Genomic DNA, 17,029 nt, shown 5'->3' on the forward strand with positions numbered 1-17,029 from the left:
TGAAAACTCAAAATCTCTTTTGTTGACATTTATCATACCTCAACAGAGCGAGACAGATCATCTTTCCTCATATTCAAACTCAGAAACATTTTCTGAACATCAACATAATTTAATCATAATTTACATAATTTCAAAAATGTGCTGCCGAGGTGGGTAATTCAGTAACAGAAAAGCAAGTATTCAATGATTAATTTAAAAAAAAAAAGCTAATACAAATTAAAGTTTCAAATGAAATAATGAAATAAGAAAAATACTTACAATCCCAAAAACATCAAAGCTACTTTTCTGCTATCCATTAAGGCACAAACACAGTTGTTTTTTGCTCAGTTTAAAAATGCATATTTATCTAAAATATACATGTATTTATCACACAAATGTTCAAAAATATTTTTCATGCAACTTTGTCAAGATTATTAAACCATAAAGCCATAGCAGGTTTAATAATATAACAAATATTCTGTCTTCATCATCTGATTCTTTCACCACAGAGAAAATAGTCTGATTTGGAATTTCAACCAAGAATTCCAGCTGGTAATTTATGAACATTATCAGGGGAAAAATTTTATATAGAAAGATGTCCACATGACTAGATCAAAGGTTCTCAACTTTAAAAGCCAGTGGGGTCATGTTCAAACAACAACAATTTATTGAATAAATATTATATAATATAAGGAAGAAGTGGGCTAGTTTTAACATGCTTTACACCAGTGAATATTGCTCAAGTTGAGTTCATTTTTGAATGACAATTTCAGTTTTGACAAAACCCTTTAATTATTGGCTACAAAAAACGCTATTGAAAAGAGTTCATTCAAAACACATTGACCTAATAGAGGGGTAAGTTGGCACAAAGGGGACCTGCTGTTTATTGACACTGATTTGATATGAATATCTTGTTGAAATATGAAATAAAATCTACATATAAAAATACATCTTCCACAGCATTAGTATTATTTATAATGTATTATAGGCTATTTAATGACTTTTCAGCTAAATTGTTAACTTTTTTATCCAGCAACTATTATAAAAATAAATATTAATAATACAGTAGCAAGAAAAAGTATGTGAACGCTTTGGAATTACCTGCATTTATGTATACATTTGTCTTAAAATCTGGTTTGATCTTCATCTAAGTTACAATAATGAACAGACACAATCTGTTTTACCTTATAACACAAATTATTGTATTGTTCTGTGTACATATTGAATACTTGATTCAAACATTCACAGTGTAGGTTGGAAAAAGTATATGAACCCCAAGGTTAATGAAGTCAACAAAAGCTAATAAGAATCAGGAGTTGGCAAACCTGGCATCCTGTTAATGAAATGAGATTGGAGGTGTGGGTTAGAGCTACTTTGACTTATAAAAAGCACTCAAACATTTTGAGTTTGCTATTAACAAGAAGCATCTTCTGACATGGACCATGCTTTGCAAACGAAGAGATCTCAGAAGACCTACGACCAATAATTGTTGCTTTGCATAAAGCTGAAAATGGTTACACATTTATTTTGAAGAGCTTAGATATTTATCTGCCCAAAGTTAGACAAATTGTCTATTAATGGAGACGATTTAGCACTGTGGTTATTCTCTCTAGAAGTGGCCGTCCAGCCAAAATGACTCAAAGGGCACACCGCAGAATGCTCAATGAGATAAAAAAGAACCCTACAGTGACCGCTAAAGACTTGAAGGAAACATTGGAACTGGTTAACATCTCCTCTGTTCATGAGTCTACTAGAGTTCATGAGACACCATGAAGGAAGCCGCTGCTTTCCAACAAAAACAGTGATGAGAGCCTGAAGTTTGCCAAAGACCACCTTGACACTCCACAACACTACTCGGAAAATGTTTTGTGTACTGATGAAACTAAGGTTAAATTGTCTGGGAAGAAACGTAGCACAATGTATGGTGTAAAAAGGGTATCGCATACTAACATGAAAACATCATCCCAACGGTGAAGTACGGTTGAGGGAGAATCATGATTTGGGGCTGCTTTGCTGCTTCGGGGCCTGGACCGCTTGCCATCATCGTGGGAAAAATTAATTCTGAAGTTTATCAAGATATCCTACAAGATAATGTCAGGGTGCATGTGTGGCAGCTTAAGCTCAGTGGAAGTTGGGTGATGCAGCAGGACAATGACCCTAAACATGAAGTAAATCAACTACAGAATGGCTTCAAAAAAAGAAAATCCACCTTTTGGAGTGGCCCAGTCAGAGCCAAGACCTTAACCCAATAGAGTAAATTACCCAATTAGTAACCAGCTAATTCCAAAATGTTCACATACTTTTTCTTACCACTGTATATAATGATATTTATAATACAATAATAATATATTGTATATAATAATATATAAATATTATTGTGGCATGGAGGGTGTGCCTTTTAAGTCTCCCTCCGCCATCACTATAATGAGAGACATGTGTTAGAGACAATTATGAGCCAGGTGACGAGCCTTACCGCTCTCCCACAGACCGACACATAACCATGCCCCCCATGCCACAATTATATTATTATGTTAATAATATAAATAATATATTTTAATGTGGAGGATAGATTTCATCAAAAATGTCCTAATTTAAAACAGCTTTGAACTAGGTGTTTAAAGCCAAAGCACTACTTAATAAAACAAGCTTTTATGTCATTTTAACTCAAAACCTCACAGCTACTGAGATATAGCCTTTGTGTCAACTTCCTTGTGAAACAACTAGCCCTGGTCTCCCCTATAAGTAATAATATTTAATAAAGTGTGTATTTTCCCATTGTCATACAATATTGCATTTGATAAAAAAAATAATAATAAAAAAAACTGCCCAATTTTCACGCCACTTTTTGGTCGCTAATTATGATAAATATAAATGACTAGCAAGGCATTTCAAGGGTCACACAAAAAAAGCTAACAAGCCAGATGTGGCTTGCAGGCCGTCTGTTCAGTAAGGGCAAATTATAACAATAAAATACACCAGAAAAGATCTCCTTACATTTAAATAACAAATCATGACTTCACTTGTTGTGAAATAAGAGGGGTTTGACCATGCCAGCCAGAACTTTTGGAAGCTGTGACGCAATGACCTCTGACATCATCTCTGGAAACTCCACCTTCATGGCGTCGGCCTGGATGTATGTGCTCAGGCAGTAGAGGTTGACCTTCTTCACAATCTACACAACGATAAAGATGAGTAAATGCTACAGTTTAAGGTCATTAAACTATCATGTTTTGTGCTATCTAAAATATAACAAGTGATGTGAAAAAAATCCACCTCGTTAGTGTCATGCTTTGACTTACATTTGTAAAATAAACAATTAATGACTTTGACATGAATTCAATCAAATTTCTTATCAATGCGCATTCAAAAACAACAGATTACGCTTGCAGCATGTGGTGCTTAACCTTTGCATTAGCAATGTTTTCAGTGCAATATATTAATTTTAATAAAATTTCACTGATCTTCATGTAAAGGTGAATTATGTCATTTCCACACGATTCCATGGAATTGCAAAAATAACGATTTGTTTCCAAACAGGTTTTCCCAACAATCCTACTGCCCATACTGCTCTGCACCCGTCACCACGGTTTCAGCCACCCTAACAAAAAATCTAGAGGTCTGATAAATGTTGCAAATTTGCCACAAATTTCTCACTAATTATTTTCACATGCAAATGAGCTTGTGATTCACCAATCGCAAGGAGTTTGCATCAAGTTTGCCAGAACTCTCGATTTTTGTAAGGACAAACAGGGACTCCCACCCCAAACTCACACCACTGGTTGAGCCAGAAGCTGACATGTCTGACTGTCCCTACAAAACATCTAGAGTTCTGGCAAACTAGCCGCAAATTTGCCACTCATTATTTTCACATGCAAATGAGCTTGTGATTTGCCGCAAACGTTTGCCTTAAGTTTGAAGCTCTACACCATTAGTGGTGAACCTGTAGCAAACGTTTGGAAACAATGGACAATTTACCACAAATTTGTTGCAGAGCTCATTTTATGTGAAAATAATCAGTGGCAAATTTGCCATGAACTCTCGATTTTTGTAAGGGTGCTCAAACAAATAGCAATATTAACAAGTTAACATTTTAAGATAAAGCATTATTTAGAATATCTGTATCATTATGTTCTAAGAGTGCCTCCTTGTGGTGGAATAATGCAAGGACACCACATATTGTTCAGCACATCTGTGTTTGAATAATGAGTTGAAGGAGTTGAATAATGTAAAAAAAAAAAAAAAGAAAAAAAAAGAGCATGATCTGCTCTTATATCTGTGGTCACGTGCTGCTACTGTTCTACGTCATTTTGTCATGTAAGTAGAATGTTTACAATGAAAATGCAACAAAATTAAGTGTCCAACAAGTACCCGGATGATGTACTGTACTTCTTCAACCATCTAAATGGAGTGTGGATTGTTGGGCACTACATGCACTCAGTGCTCATGGCTTGCTGTACGTAGCAGAAGGGGCAGAGTTACCTTGCTGCGATGCTGTTCTGACAAAACAAGTGTAAATAATGGAGAAAATAGCACCTAGCAAAACTTCAGTGAAGACAGCATCTTACAAATGTTAGTTGAATGCTTTGCCATCACCCCACACTGTATGAATATGTACAGTACGTTTATTGAGAAGCTAGCAGCAACACATTGCATACGTTTGAAACGTCACTTCCATCAGCTGATAAACGGCAAATGCTTCCGTGTATAGTTAAAAAACGTTATGTGTTCCATTTGGGACGATACGACAGTTTAAAAATTCATACACTACATGGCTGAGTGCATAGTGTATATTTTAAGTGCATAGTGTATAGTGCATTATTTGGGACACAGCTATAGTGTTTACACTTTTCAGGGGAATCAACCTATGAATTGCTTTCTCATAGTTGTTTCTGCACATTTAATGGGGACAGGGTAACAGTCACTTCAAAATAGTGCACAGCAGTTGCCAGGACAGTGAAATCTTCATGCTCAGTTTGAACCTTTGATTCCACTAACAATAACAAGTCGTGTCCACGTTGCAACTGTGAAACCAAATGCTACTGGAGGGGGTGATAACAGCACTTGTACAAAGTCTCAGCTTAGTGAATGATGTAGGTCATTCTCAGGACACTGTGCCATTTCTGCTCTATTTGTGTCTCCATGAATTACAAGAGATATAATTAATGGGATACTGTTACTGTTATACTTAGTTACATTATTTTATACATTTATTTAATTTGATACAATGTTTTTAATAAACAATGTTTATTTTTCATAGGAATATCAGCCAATTTGTCTGTTCTATACATTGCATTATGTTGTAATATATATATATATATATATATATATATATATATATATATATATATAAATCCACCTGAATTGTGCTTTTATTGAAATTAAAATATCTCAGTTTTTCTAAAATGCTTTATGTATTTATTTTTTGGGAGGGAGAAAAATGCAATATTTGTATTTGTCTCCATTTAATCATATGATGCTATGATATTCTGACATCATATTTGAGAGAGTCACATCATAACAGTCTGTTGTACCACTTGGGCCAAACAGAGCAAAGTTTACCGTCATTATCAGTGTTTTATTATAGATGTACATATATAGTCCTTGTTAATAAGCCCAAAAGTTTAACTCTTTGTAACTCTTTTTGTACACATACAGTACTGTGCAAAAGTCTTAGGCACGTAAGATGTTTCACAAAAGCATTTGTCTTAAGATTGTTATTTATATCTTCAGCTTTAGTGTGTCAATAGGAAATATAAATGTTAGACTCCCAAACATTAATTTTTCAAATAGAAAAGATTAGAATAGAAGAACAGGGAGCCCTGCAACAGATGTCACGGCCCCCACAAAAGCCCCCACTGAACATCGTGTCAGTCTGAGATTACATGAAGAGACAGAAGCAATTGAGACAGTCTAAATAGAAGAACTGCGGCAAATACTCCAAGAAGCTTGGAACATCCTATCTGCCAACAACCATGAAAAACTGTGTCCAGGTGTACCTTGGAGAATTGGTGCTGTTTTAAAGGCAAAGGTGGTCACACCAAATATTGATTTAGCTTTTTATGTTTACTGGACTTTGTATGACATTAAGTGATAAATGAAAACTATTTATGTCATTATTTTTTAAGACATTCTCACTATGCAACATTTTTAACAAGTGCCTAAAACTTTTGCACAGTACTGTATACATATATACAGTATACATAGAAATACAGTTGAAGTCAGACGTTTACATACACCTTAGCCAAATACATTGAAACTCAGTTTTTCACAATTCCTGACATTTAATCGTTGAAAACATTCCCTGTCTTAGGTCAGTTAGAATCACTACTTTAAGAATGTGAAATGTCAGAGTAATAGTAGAGAGAATTATTTATTTCAGCTTTTATTTCTTTCATCACATTCCCAGTGGGTCAGAAGTTTCCATACACTTTGTTAGTATTTGGTAGCATTGCCTTTAAATTGTTTAACTTGGGTCAAACATTTTGGGTAGCCTTCCACAAGATTCTCACAATAAGTTACTGGAATTTTGGCCCATTCCTCCAGACAGAACTGGTGTAACTGAGTCAGGTTTGTAGGCCTCCTTGCTCGCACATGCTTTTTCAGTTCTGCCCACAAATTTTCTATCAGATTGAGGTCAGGGTTTTGTGATGACCACTCCAATACCTTGACTTTGTTGTCCTTAAGCCATTTTGCCACAACTTTGGAGGTATGCTTGGGGTCATTGTCCATTTGGAAGACCCATTTGCGACCGAGCTTTATCTTCCTGGCTGATGTCTTGAGATTTTGCTTCAATATATCCACATCATTTTCCTTCCTCATGATGCCATCTATTTTGTGAAGTGCACCAGTCCTTCCTGCAGCAAAGCACCCCCACAACATGATGCTGCCACCCCCATGCTTCACGGTTCAGATGTTTTTCTTCGGCTTGCAAACCTCACCTTTTTTCTTCCAAACATAATAATGGTCATTATGGCCAAACAGTTCAATTTATGTTTCATTAGATCAGAGGACATTTCTCCAAAAAGTAAGAACTTTGTGCCCATGTGCACTTGCAAACTGTAGTCTGGCTTTTTTTTATGGTGGTTTTGGAGCAGTGGCTTCTTCATTGCTGAGCAGCCTTTCAGGTTATGTTGAAATATGACTAGATTTACTGTGGATATAGATACTTGTCTATCTCCTTGCATCTTCACAGGGTCCTTTGCTGTTGTCCTGGGATTGATTTGCACTTTTCTCACCAAAATACGTTCATCTCTTGGAGACAGAATGCGTCTCTTTCCTGAGCGGTATGATGTCTGCGTGGTCCCATGGTGTTTATACTTGTGTACTATTGTTTGTACAGATGAACGTGGTACCTTCAAGCGTTTGGAAATTGCTCCCAAGGATGAACCAGACTTGTGGAGGTCCACAATTTGTTTTCTGAGGTCTTGGCTGATTTCTTTTGATTTTACCATGCTGTCGAGCAAATAGGCAGTGAGTTTGAAGGTAGGCCTTAAAATACATCCACAGGTACACCTCCAATTCAGTGCACCTCCTATCAGAAGCTAATTGGCTAATTGTCTAATGGCTTGACATCCTTTTCTGGAATTTTCCAAGCTGCTTAAAGGCACAGTTAACTTAGTGTATGTAAACTTCTGACCCACTGGAACTGTGATATAGTCAATTAAAAGTGAAACCATCTGTTTGTAAACAATTGTTGGAAAACTTACCTGTGTCATGCATAAAGTAGATGTCCTAAACGACTTGCCAAAACTATAGTTTGCTAATATTAAATCTGTAGAGTGGTTACAAAATGAGTTTTAATGACTTATCTATTCAAATTATAAGTATATAAATTCAAAACTGTGACAGGTTAGAAATAATAGTACTTTAGGGTTAGTAATGATAAATGAAATATTACTTTGCCATGCTGTAACCTCATAATTAGGACTGGGGTAATAATTTACAAATCTGCCATTGAAAAACCCTGTATTTGTTGACCAATAATTTGCATATTGGGGGGAATGCATACCTATATGGTGCCCCTATAAAGTCCCTGGTAGTTTGGGCCTGAGGTGGTGAGGTGTTGAAATGATCAACATTTATCATTTACATTTATGCATTTGACAGACACTTTTATCCAAAGCGACTTACATTGCACTTATTACAAGTACAGTCCCCCCAAAGCAACCTGGAGTTAAGTGCCTTGCTCAAGGACACAATGGTGGTGGCTGTGGGGATTGAACCAGCAACCTCCTACTTAACATTTCTGTGCTTTAGCTCACTACACCACCGCCACTTCATTTTGAATGCAATGAAAATGTAAGAAAAAGATAAAACACAAATAGCAGTTTCCTCAGAACAGCCCATATTATTGACTCGGGCTGCATACCTCGTGCATGGTGTCCATGAGTTTGGTGAGGTGGTAGAATCTCTGAGAGCTGGCGACCACTCCTTTCTCTGTCATCTGGATGGCCTTTGTCAGCTCACAGATGTAGTTATGTCTCATCTCATCAAACTGTGTCTGGCTGTTCAAGCCCTCCAGAGGGACTGTCACACACATAAACACAATGTGGGAAAATGACTGACACACTACCATCAGGGTTTACGTTAGAGTTCCACAGCAACCCAACCCCTAATCTACCGCAACCCTAAACTTAGTAGCAGCAAATGCGAATCTCACCAGAGTTTCACAGAATGAGGTTTACCATCTAAACACAATGGCTAACATTAGTAACAACAGCTTAAATTACAGTATGTTGATTTCTAGACTTTGTAAAATATGTTTAACCCATAGACACATATTCAGGTCTTTAGAGGCATTATAGAGACACAATAGAGGCCTTATCACTGGTTCTTTTCTTATATTGGAAGTGTTAGTTTGGAATGTCAACCTTAGTTTGGTTGGACTTAGTTTGGAACTCAAAACACCAATGTTTTTTAAGGTCTTGCAGACTTGCCGAAAACATATCTTACACTGTCTATCTTCTCCTGCGGACTGGCATTGTGCCAGTGAGCTAAAATTGTACAGATTGTTATTATTCTTTCTAGAACACTGATCTGACCCATAAGGTACCAGTCAGGGAGAGTTTTATGGTTCAGAGGCAGAACACTGAGGATATTTTGTTACCAGTATTGAGGAGCATCAAAGCCTTCATGCACAGAAACTCCTCCTTGGTCACTTGAAGGTTGGCAAACTCCTGTGGAATGAACTGCATAGCCAAGCACAGGTCGGAAATCGGAGACCTCTTCAGCTGATCACTACAATTAAAAGAATTATTTTAGGACATTGAATAAGTGAAAATATAAATATTTGTGTTTATTGTATGTAATCATTAAAGTCAAGTTTTTGTTTCTTTTCAACAAAGTATCAGTGAAAGGTGGTTCATAACCTTCAGAGATTGTTTTTTGTCCTCACTGTTGCAAGTAACAGAGTTCAAGATTTAACCTAAATTAAGTTATTGTTCAGCTAATATGGCACCAAAGGTCTGTAGTTATTGGTTTACTTTTATTTCCCATAAATTAAAGACAAATTATATATCTAATAGTTATCTCTGTCTCCAAATAAAATGGGATTTTTCTTTTTATTATTTTACAAAACATGAGACAGCACAAGTATATCCATTTTAGAGTTGGGGATTTCATTGCAAGTTAATTACAATATTACAGATTTCAACTTTGTCGTTTTCACTCTGTTACTCACTGACTTAGGATGAGGTCTGGTGCAAAGTACAGGTAATCATTGGTGGCATTTTGAAAGGTCCTCCAACCCAGCGAGAACACCATTAAACTCATCCAGGAATACTGGATCAGTGTCATCTGGTCGTTGATGTGCAAATTGCGAAAACCTTTTAAACACAGATGTAGAAGAAAAATCATAAACCATTGACCACGTTTATATGCATTGTTTTTTTTTTCTTTTTTTTTTAAATTAAGGTATATATTCTGCTTAAGCCTTTATTCTGAGAATTGGAATATTCCTGTCTACATTTAATCAGCATATTCTTAAAAACTAAGAAAAAAATATATATTTTCCTGCTATTCTCTACTGAAAATACTGAAGATGATCACTCTTTTAAATTATTATGTTGCATTTTAATCTATGCAGTATTTTAAACAACATATTCATTCTCATTCATGTCCTTAAAGGAATATTCCGGATTTCAATACAAGTTAAGCTCAATCGACAGCACTTGTGGCATAATATTTAACACAAAAAATTAATTTTGACTTCTTTTCTTTAAAAAAAGGAAAAATCTGGGTTACAGTGAGGCACTTACAATGTTAGTGAATGGTGCCAATCAGTAAACATACAAATAACTCACTATTTCAAAAGTATAGCCACAAGACATATACAATATGCATGCTAACATGATTTTAGTGTGATAAAAGTTCTGTGTAATGTTATAGCCAATTTTACAACTTTGTTGCCATGATGATGTAATGTCAACAAACCCTAAACTGTCTGCAAAAATGGCGGTTTAAACAACTTTATAGCTCAAATAACGTAAGAATTAATAGTGCTTTATAAAATTACATAACATAATGCCACAAATGCTGTCAATTAAGCTTAACTTGTATTGAACCCAGAACATTCCTTTAAAAACAGCACACAAGAGCACAATTAGCAAAGTGTTGTTCATGAGACTTTTATTTAGGTTTTGTTTCTTTCAATATTGTGGGAAAAAAACTCCTCTTTACTCCAGAAATCTGTTTCCTTTTTTAATTAACCTTTTAGAACTGCCTGTATCATATAGCACAAAGAATCACTTTTGTTTGGGTATGCGTAAATGTAAAAGAATATTCCATTCCAAGGGATATTCCGAATAAGGCAGTGTGTCCACCAAAGCATTTTTTCCTGAAGCCAGTGAATTTTTTCAATTGTTTGCAATGGGAGCACCGCGTATTTAAAAAAGCCAGCAGCATGACGATGCGCTGAGCATCTAGTCCACGCTACACGCTTGGCATTTTTTTCTGGTTGCCGAGAGTTGAAAAATTTTCAACTTTGGGTAAAACGCAGCGCTCGTCACTGTTACTTTTTACCCAGCCGTCCAATCACAGTGGAGGAGGGGCGGGAAAAATACCACACCGACCATCCGTCACATCCTACTTTTTCAAAGACTGAAAAACAACGGAGCAGTTTGCTGGTCTCTGAGTATTCATGTCTGTACCAGATGACATTCCAGGACTACTACAATATTAATATGAAACAATAATGCTTGGAAGAACATTACGTGCTTCAGCCTTCCCTTCAGCCAGAGCAAGGCCCAGAGCCAGTACTCTTCCTTATGCTGACATTTTTACATTCAGTACTTGTTGATAACACAAACTATCTGCGAAATGAGGTACTTGCAACACATTCCATGAATATTCCGTAGCATAGCAACCAAAGCGTCTCAACTGAAAAAATGCTGCAGAAGAGCACCAGGCATTTTCAGCTGGCAAAAAATGCTTTGGTGGACGCACGGCCTAAGGCGTTTGCATAACAAGGAATTCCAAACCGATCTCATGAAAATTCATACATATTTTACAAGTTGGCTATTTCATATGATTTTGTACATTTTGTTCATATAAATTTGTAAGATTTCTTCACGTGCAAATGGAATGTCTAATGCAGAGGTAAGCGCGAGTTTCTCGGCATTAAGGACATGCTTATTAATATTATGCCCTTACCCAAACCCCTTATCTAAACCTAACCGATCAGTAGAGTGTGTAAACATGATAGGAAGCTGTTGTGTGTAACAGAAGCAAGTACTTGTCACGTATTAGATGGAAACGATGTCCAGCGATGTCGTGCAGTCGTACGATATCATACGAATTAGCCAAATTTAGAATAGTCGTACGAATCCTTACGATTTCAACGTGAAAGTGTGTTGGGAATTCTGATTAAAACAAGAATAAGCCAACTGTCTTATATCCTGATATATTGGCTTAATCAGGTTATGGCAATTGGGTAATGGCGTTTACATGACACATACATCAGAATATGACCAAATTCTGGTTAATATAGGAATACTTTTGAGCTATAAATGCAGTCACCGAACACTTTTGCATGCACAACAATTATTAATTATGGTTCATATTCTGAATAAGCCTAGGCTATCGGCTTAATCTGGTTTTGCAATCGGCTCATTTACATGACACTTAGGCTACTTTGTCATAAGTAAGAGAACCTCTAATTGATTCAGTAATCTTTCGACTAATTTCTTCATGCACTCAGATGAAGAGAGCTCTTTCATTTCAGTGGCTGTCCAAATCTGACGACGTTTCTTTCCAGAATGTAGATAATGGCGATTTTTGACTCCCGCATCATAGAGAAACTCAACAGCTTGGAGTAATTGCATCAGCTTGTTCAGAACTTTGCCATTGGTTCAAACTCCTTGACAACAGACTTCTTACATCAGAGCGTCCTAAACTCGTATATGCTCAAACTGTTTATTTGACAGATTTGTTCACATGGCATCATTATGGAACTTCTTCAGCCAATAAATTTCCTGAGCTGATTTGTCAGCATTTCAACAGTGGAAATATATATATATACTATATATATATATATATATATATATATATATATATATATATATATATATATATATATATATATATATATATATATATATATTTCATGCAAAATGCTGTACGTGTGAAAATGGCTACTTCTGAGAAAATAAAGTCCTTCAGGTAATTGCAGTGGAACCTTCGTCTGGTTCTTCAAACCTTCACCTGGTTCATGAATGGGGAATGCTGCCCTGCCTTAGCCTCAAATGTCAGTTAGATCAATTGTTACCTGGAAGAGACTTGGACCATCTGACAATCCAGAGCAGCTGCCTCTCGCAGAGTCTGTTGAGACTGTTGAGAAGAAGGTGAGGAAGCTCTGGTTGTGAGCTGTCATAGCCAGAGAAGACCATCTGTGGCTCAATGCTCTCTAGAATACTGATCATCTGTGGAGACAGCTGCAGCTCACGGATGGCTGGTAGACATGGCAGGGAGGACAGAGATTGACCCTCAGCCATCAGGGCTAACGGGCTCTGGAACATTAGCGATGGACTCAAACCCATGACCTTCAAACCACCAAACCGCTTCATCTTACGGCCTGAAACAAATGAGAGCGACATGCGTAAACAATGACAGAATTTTCATTTTTGGCTGAAATATCTCTTTAAGATTGCCCTTTAGAAACTATCTATTGTAAAACTGTCCATTAATATTTGTTAAGTCCAAGAAACTCAAGAAACTATACAGTATGTATTACAATCCAAGATACCTCCAAGCATCATCCCCGCCTGGTAGCACTTTCTAAGACGACAAGCAGGACAATTTTTCCTCCTGATTTTATCAACAATACAGTCATTGCGTCCAGCACACAGGTAGTTATTGTGACCTAGACAAGAGAAAAACCCGTCAACACTCCAAGAAAAAATATTCACACCCTTTAACTGTGCAAAAAATAATGTATAAACACAAATGCACATAAATGATTCCACTCAAAGAACATCTCATTTTTAAAGGAAGATGTCAGTTTGGAGAGAACAGCCGTGGGAGAGGGGAAGGAAAAAGTAGGAGAGTGAATTGGTTTGAAGCAAGGCTGACAGGGCAGAGTGACATGGACATGGTCAGACATAGTGGCACTGTCCTCAAAGATAAGGAGAAAAACAAGGTAGAGAGAGAACACTGTGAACACTGTTCCAAATGATAATTACTCTCTTCTGGGACACTGTATACACTGTGACTCATACACATTGAAACATGATCTGAAACTTCAGTGTGCAATAACACGTTATGAAAAACACTGTGATTATTTAAACACTCTAAGACAGTCTCTAAGACAGAAGTTCTTCTATGTTTAGATCATTATGTATTGTCAAAATTGTGACAGGGGCAGAGTGTTGTGTTTGTGCTCACCCTCCACAGCTCTCTTGAAAAACACCTTGCAGCTTCCACAGGTAAGAACTCCATAGTGACAACCCGAAGCCTCATCTCCACATATAACACACAGTCTTTGAGATGGAAACCTAAATGTAAGCAAGATACAATGTTCTCAGAATGGTAGGCAAATTCTAAACTAGTGGGTGATTTGAATGAAAACCTGTCAAGATAATGTTCTGGTCATATTTAACCCTAAATAAAAAAATTAAAAAATACAAAAAAATTAAATCATATTTTGCATAAAGAAAAATAAGCCACATTTTTGACCACTGTTTCACCATTTTTTTATTTTTTTTTATTATTATTTTTTTATTTTTTTTATTGTGACATTATATCCTTATACTGTCCAATGATACTGTTACATAGTCATTTGTTTCACTGTATTATCGTAAAAAAAAGATGCTATTGAAAAATTCTTTATTAAATTGAAATCTGTAAAAATTCAAGCAGTACCAAGGAAGTATGATGTATACATAGTTTACCATTTAAATTATATATATATATATACATATATATACACAATTCTTTTTTTTTTTTTTTTTTTTTTTTCATGTCACAGAATCCAAAAATCACCCCAGTGATTGTCAACTGGTGATTGTAACCCAAAAATTTGTCATAGATTTGTTCTGGAAAAATCAACACTAACTGCTAATAATAAAACAAAACACCATAAAATCATGTTTAATTAGGATAGAAACATAAAAAGGTTTTTCAACTTTAAAAAAGGGAGGGGAAACATTTATTTTGGAACTGATGCTAACGGCAATGCTTTCAATACAACAAAAATGTTGGTGCAAATTCCCCTGTCACTTGGTGATATGGCTAATCCTTACATAATATTTTACCCATTGGTTGTTCCATGTGTTAGACTGGTAAATAACACTTTTTCTGTTGTTTTTGCATTCTCAAAATTGGTAGTTTTCCCATTCAGCCAATCTCATGCTCATAAATTTGCATAATATGGACCTATGCAGATCATGGTAAGTGTAATAAAGTTCAATGTTTGCTTTTAAGGATGTTTTTGTTTACTTTTAGCATGAGTAACAATTTTGGTACTGTGTTGGGTCACCACTTGATGTCCATCTGAAGTGAATTAAGTTGAAAACCATTGTCCTAAACAATACAGTGTCCTCCCATTTTGAAAAAGTTCCAGCATCTATTGTTTGCAGATGACGACTGGTTTGATGTTTTGTTTTCTAATGCTATGACATTCATACATTTGAAGTATGACTTAAGTGTCCAAATGCTTTTTGGTGCCACAATATGTTTTGACCTTTGACAAATGATCTTTGGTTGATTCTTTCAGTGCTTCTAAACCAGATGTGCTCAATCCAGCTCCTGGACTTTTACCTTCTGGCAGAATTTGGTGCCAACTTACAACAAGCAGACTCCAGGACCTTGATGAGCTGGTTCTTGTGTGTTTAAATAGGGACAGAGAGGCAGTGATTGCTTCAAGACTTCAGAGGAAGCACGGCTTCCCCTAAAATGTGAGTTTGATATATGTACAAATAATCTATTTAACCCTAAAAAGGACAAGCATAAAAAGGTACCTCTGAAAATTAATCCATTGCTATTTTTAACACTTTAGGGCACACAGAATACATTTCCATGTTGTTGTTGTTGTTGTTGTTGTTGTTGTTGTTTTTTTTTTTTTTTCTAAAATTTTGTTTTTGTTTTCAATTTTATAGCTTGTAGAAATCATGAAAATAACATTGACAAGATAGGAGCATTTGCCTAGAGGTCAGCTGCCTTCTCAAAAGAGCTGACTTTTTACTTTTAGATAAAGATTGTGAGTTGATGCCAGAAATTACAGTCGCATGTCCACAGTATTTGCAGGGACCCCCTTTTCAATATTTCTCACAAGAATTTAACAGACTCACTCATTGCTCCTCTTCCCAGCATCTTTAATGTTTGTATCCTCCAGGATACAAAAAAAAAAAAAACCCTTTTAGAGTTAAATTACATAGCACTCCTTGTGTATTACTTAAGTAAGTAAGGTAATCCACGTTTTTTCTACATGAATAGAGTTATTAAGTAGGGCTGTCGATTTAACGCAATTAATCATTTCCCCGGACCATAGTAAGGAATATTCCTTATATCTGAGTAATTCAAGCTTGTAGTACCACCTGTTTTCTCCAGGGGGCAGTAAGCAAAACTTCAGCTGTATAGGCAAGGCGCAGCTTATACAGACAGAGAACAAACCACACTTACCAACAGCAGACAGCACAAGATGAGAACACGTTCTTGTGTTCAAACACAGCTTGATGGAGTGCAAATCCGAACGTATGGATCTCAAGACGTGTTTTTCTAAGTTTCAAACTTCCTTTAACTTGACACAGCGACCTAAAAACAGTATGTTTACGAGACACTCCAAAAGAGTCAGTCTGATGCAGGTGTACACTGACCTTAAACAAGCCCTTATAATAAACCTCGGACTGACTGATGAATTAAATTGCAAAGTGGATTGCTGTGAACTGTAGGCCGGTGATAGGCTTATGTTTAAGAATATGCAAATAAACAGTAGATTGCATTCTAAAGCCACTTTTTGTATTATCTTTTTTAATGCTTTACTTGTGTGGCAAAATAATGTAATACATTTTAATTATTTGTATTTGTATTTTTAATAATAAATATATTTTATATGTAATTATTTAAATATAACTATTTATAATTATTTAATCATTATATATTGAATTATTGTTATTTGAGGGTTTTTTTCACAAATATTTATTAATGCGATGAATTGCGATAAATTCCACGTATTGATCGGCATACCATGCAATTACCTTGATTAAAAATGTGAATTGATTGACAGTCCTATTAATAAGTTAGTGAACACAAGGCCCATGGAGCACTATTAAAGCTGTGCATAAGAGAGAGTCTACCGGCTACCGGCAGACCGGCTGTCAATTCATTCAGATGAGCTGTTTCCTCACAAAAGCAATTTATTCAGTGTTATGAAGCATCACCTCCATAGACATCCATTTAAAATAAAAATAAAAACTTACTCTTGTTTCCACACAAGTGAACAGCCCATAGAATGTCTATGAGACCGCCACGTTATGCTATTTTAGGCACTCTCATAGTAGAAGGGTTCTAGTCTAAGGGAGCTTCATGAACACAATTTGCATAGTATGGAAGCCCAATT

At 36.0% G+C, this 17,029-nt stretch overlaps 1 protein-coding gene across 1 annotated transcript in view; it reads right to left on the bottom strand.

Annotated features, from left to right (window-relative positions):
* Positions 1–2,666: 2,666 nt before the first annotated feature.
* The window catches only part of LOC127455681 (progesterone receptor-like), an 18,049-nt gene continuing 3,686 nt past the window's right edge, over positions 2,667–17,029 (bottom strand). Inside the window, exons 2-8 of the mRNA XM_051723731.1 lie at positions 13,858–13,967; positions 13,220–13,336; positions 12,743–13,048; positions 9,659–9,803; positions 9,086–9,216; positions 8,348–8,505; positions 2,667–3,151 (exon numbers count right to left, since the gene is read on the bottom strand). Of these exons, the coding sequence (XP_051579691.1) occupies positions 2,996–3,151; positions 8,348–8,505; positions 9,086–9,216; positions 9,659–9,803; positions 12,743–13,048; positions 13,220–13,336; positions 13,858–13,967 (1,123 nt within the window). The 3' untranslated portion in view covers positions 2,667–2,995. The remainder of the gene's footprint in view (positions 3,152–8,347; positions 8,506–9,085; positions 9,217–9,658; positions 9,804–12,742; positions 13,049–13,219; positions 13,337–13,857; positions 13,968–17,029) is intronic.

This window comes from Myxocyprinus asiaticus, chromosome 18, assembly GCF_019703515.2.
Source record: "Myxocyprinus asiaticus isolate MX2 ecotype Aquarium Trade chromosome 18, UBuf_Myxa_2, whole genome shotgun sequence".
Taxonomy (NCBI): domain Eukaryota; kingdom Metazoa; phylum Chordata; class Actinopteri; order Cypriniformes; family Catostomidae; genus Myxocyprinus; species Myxocyprinus asiaticus.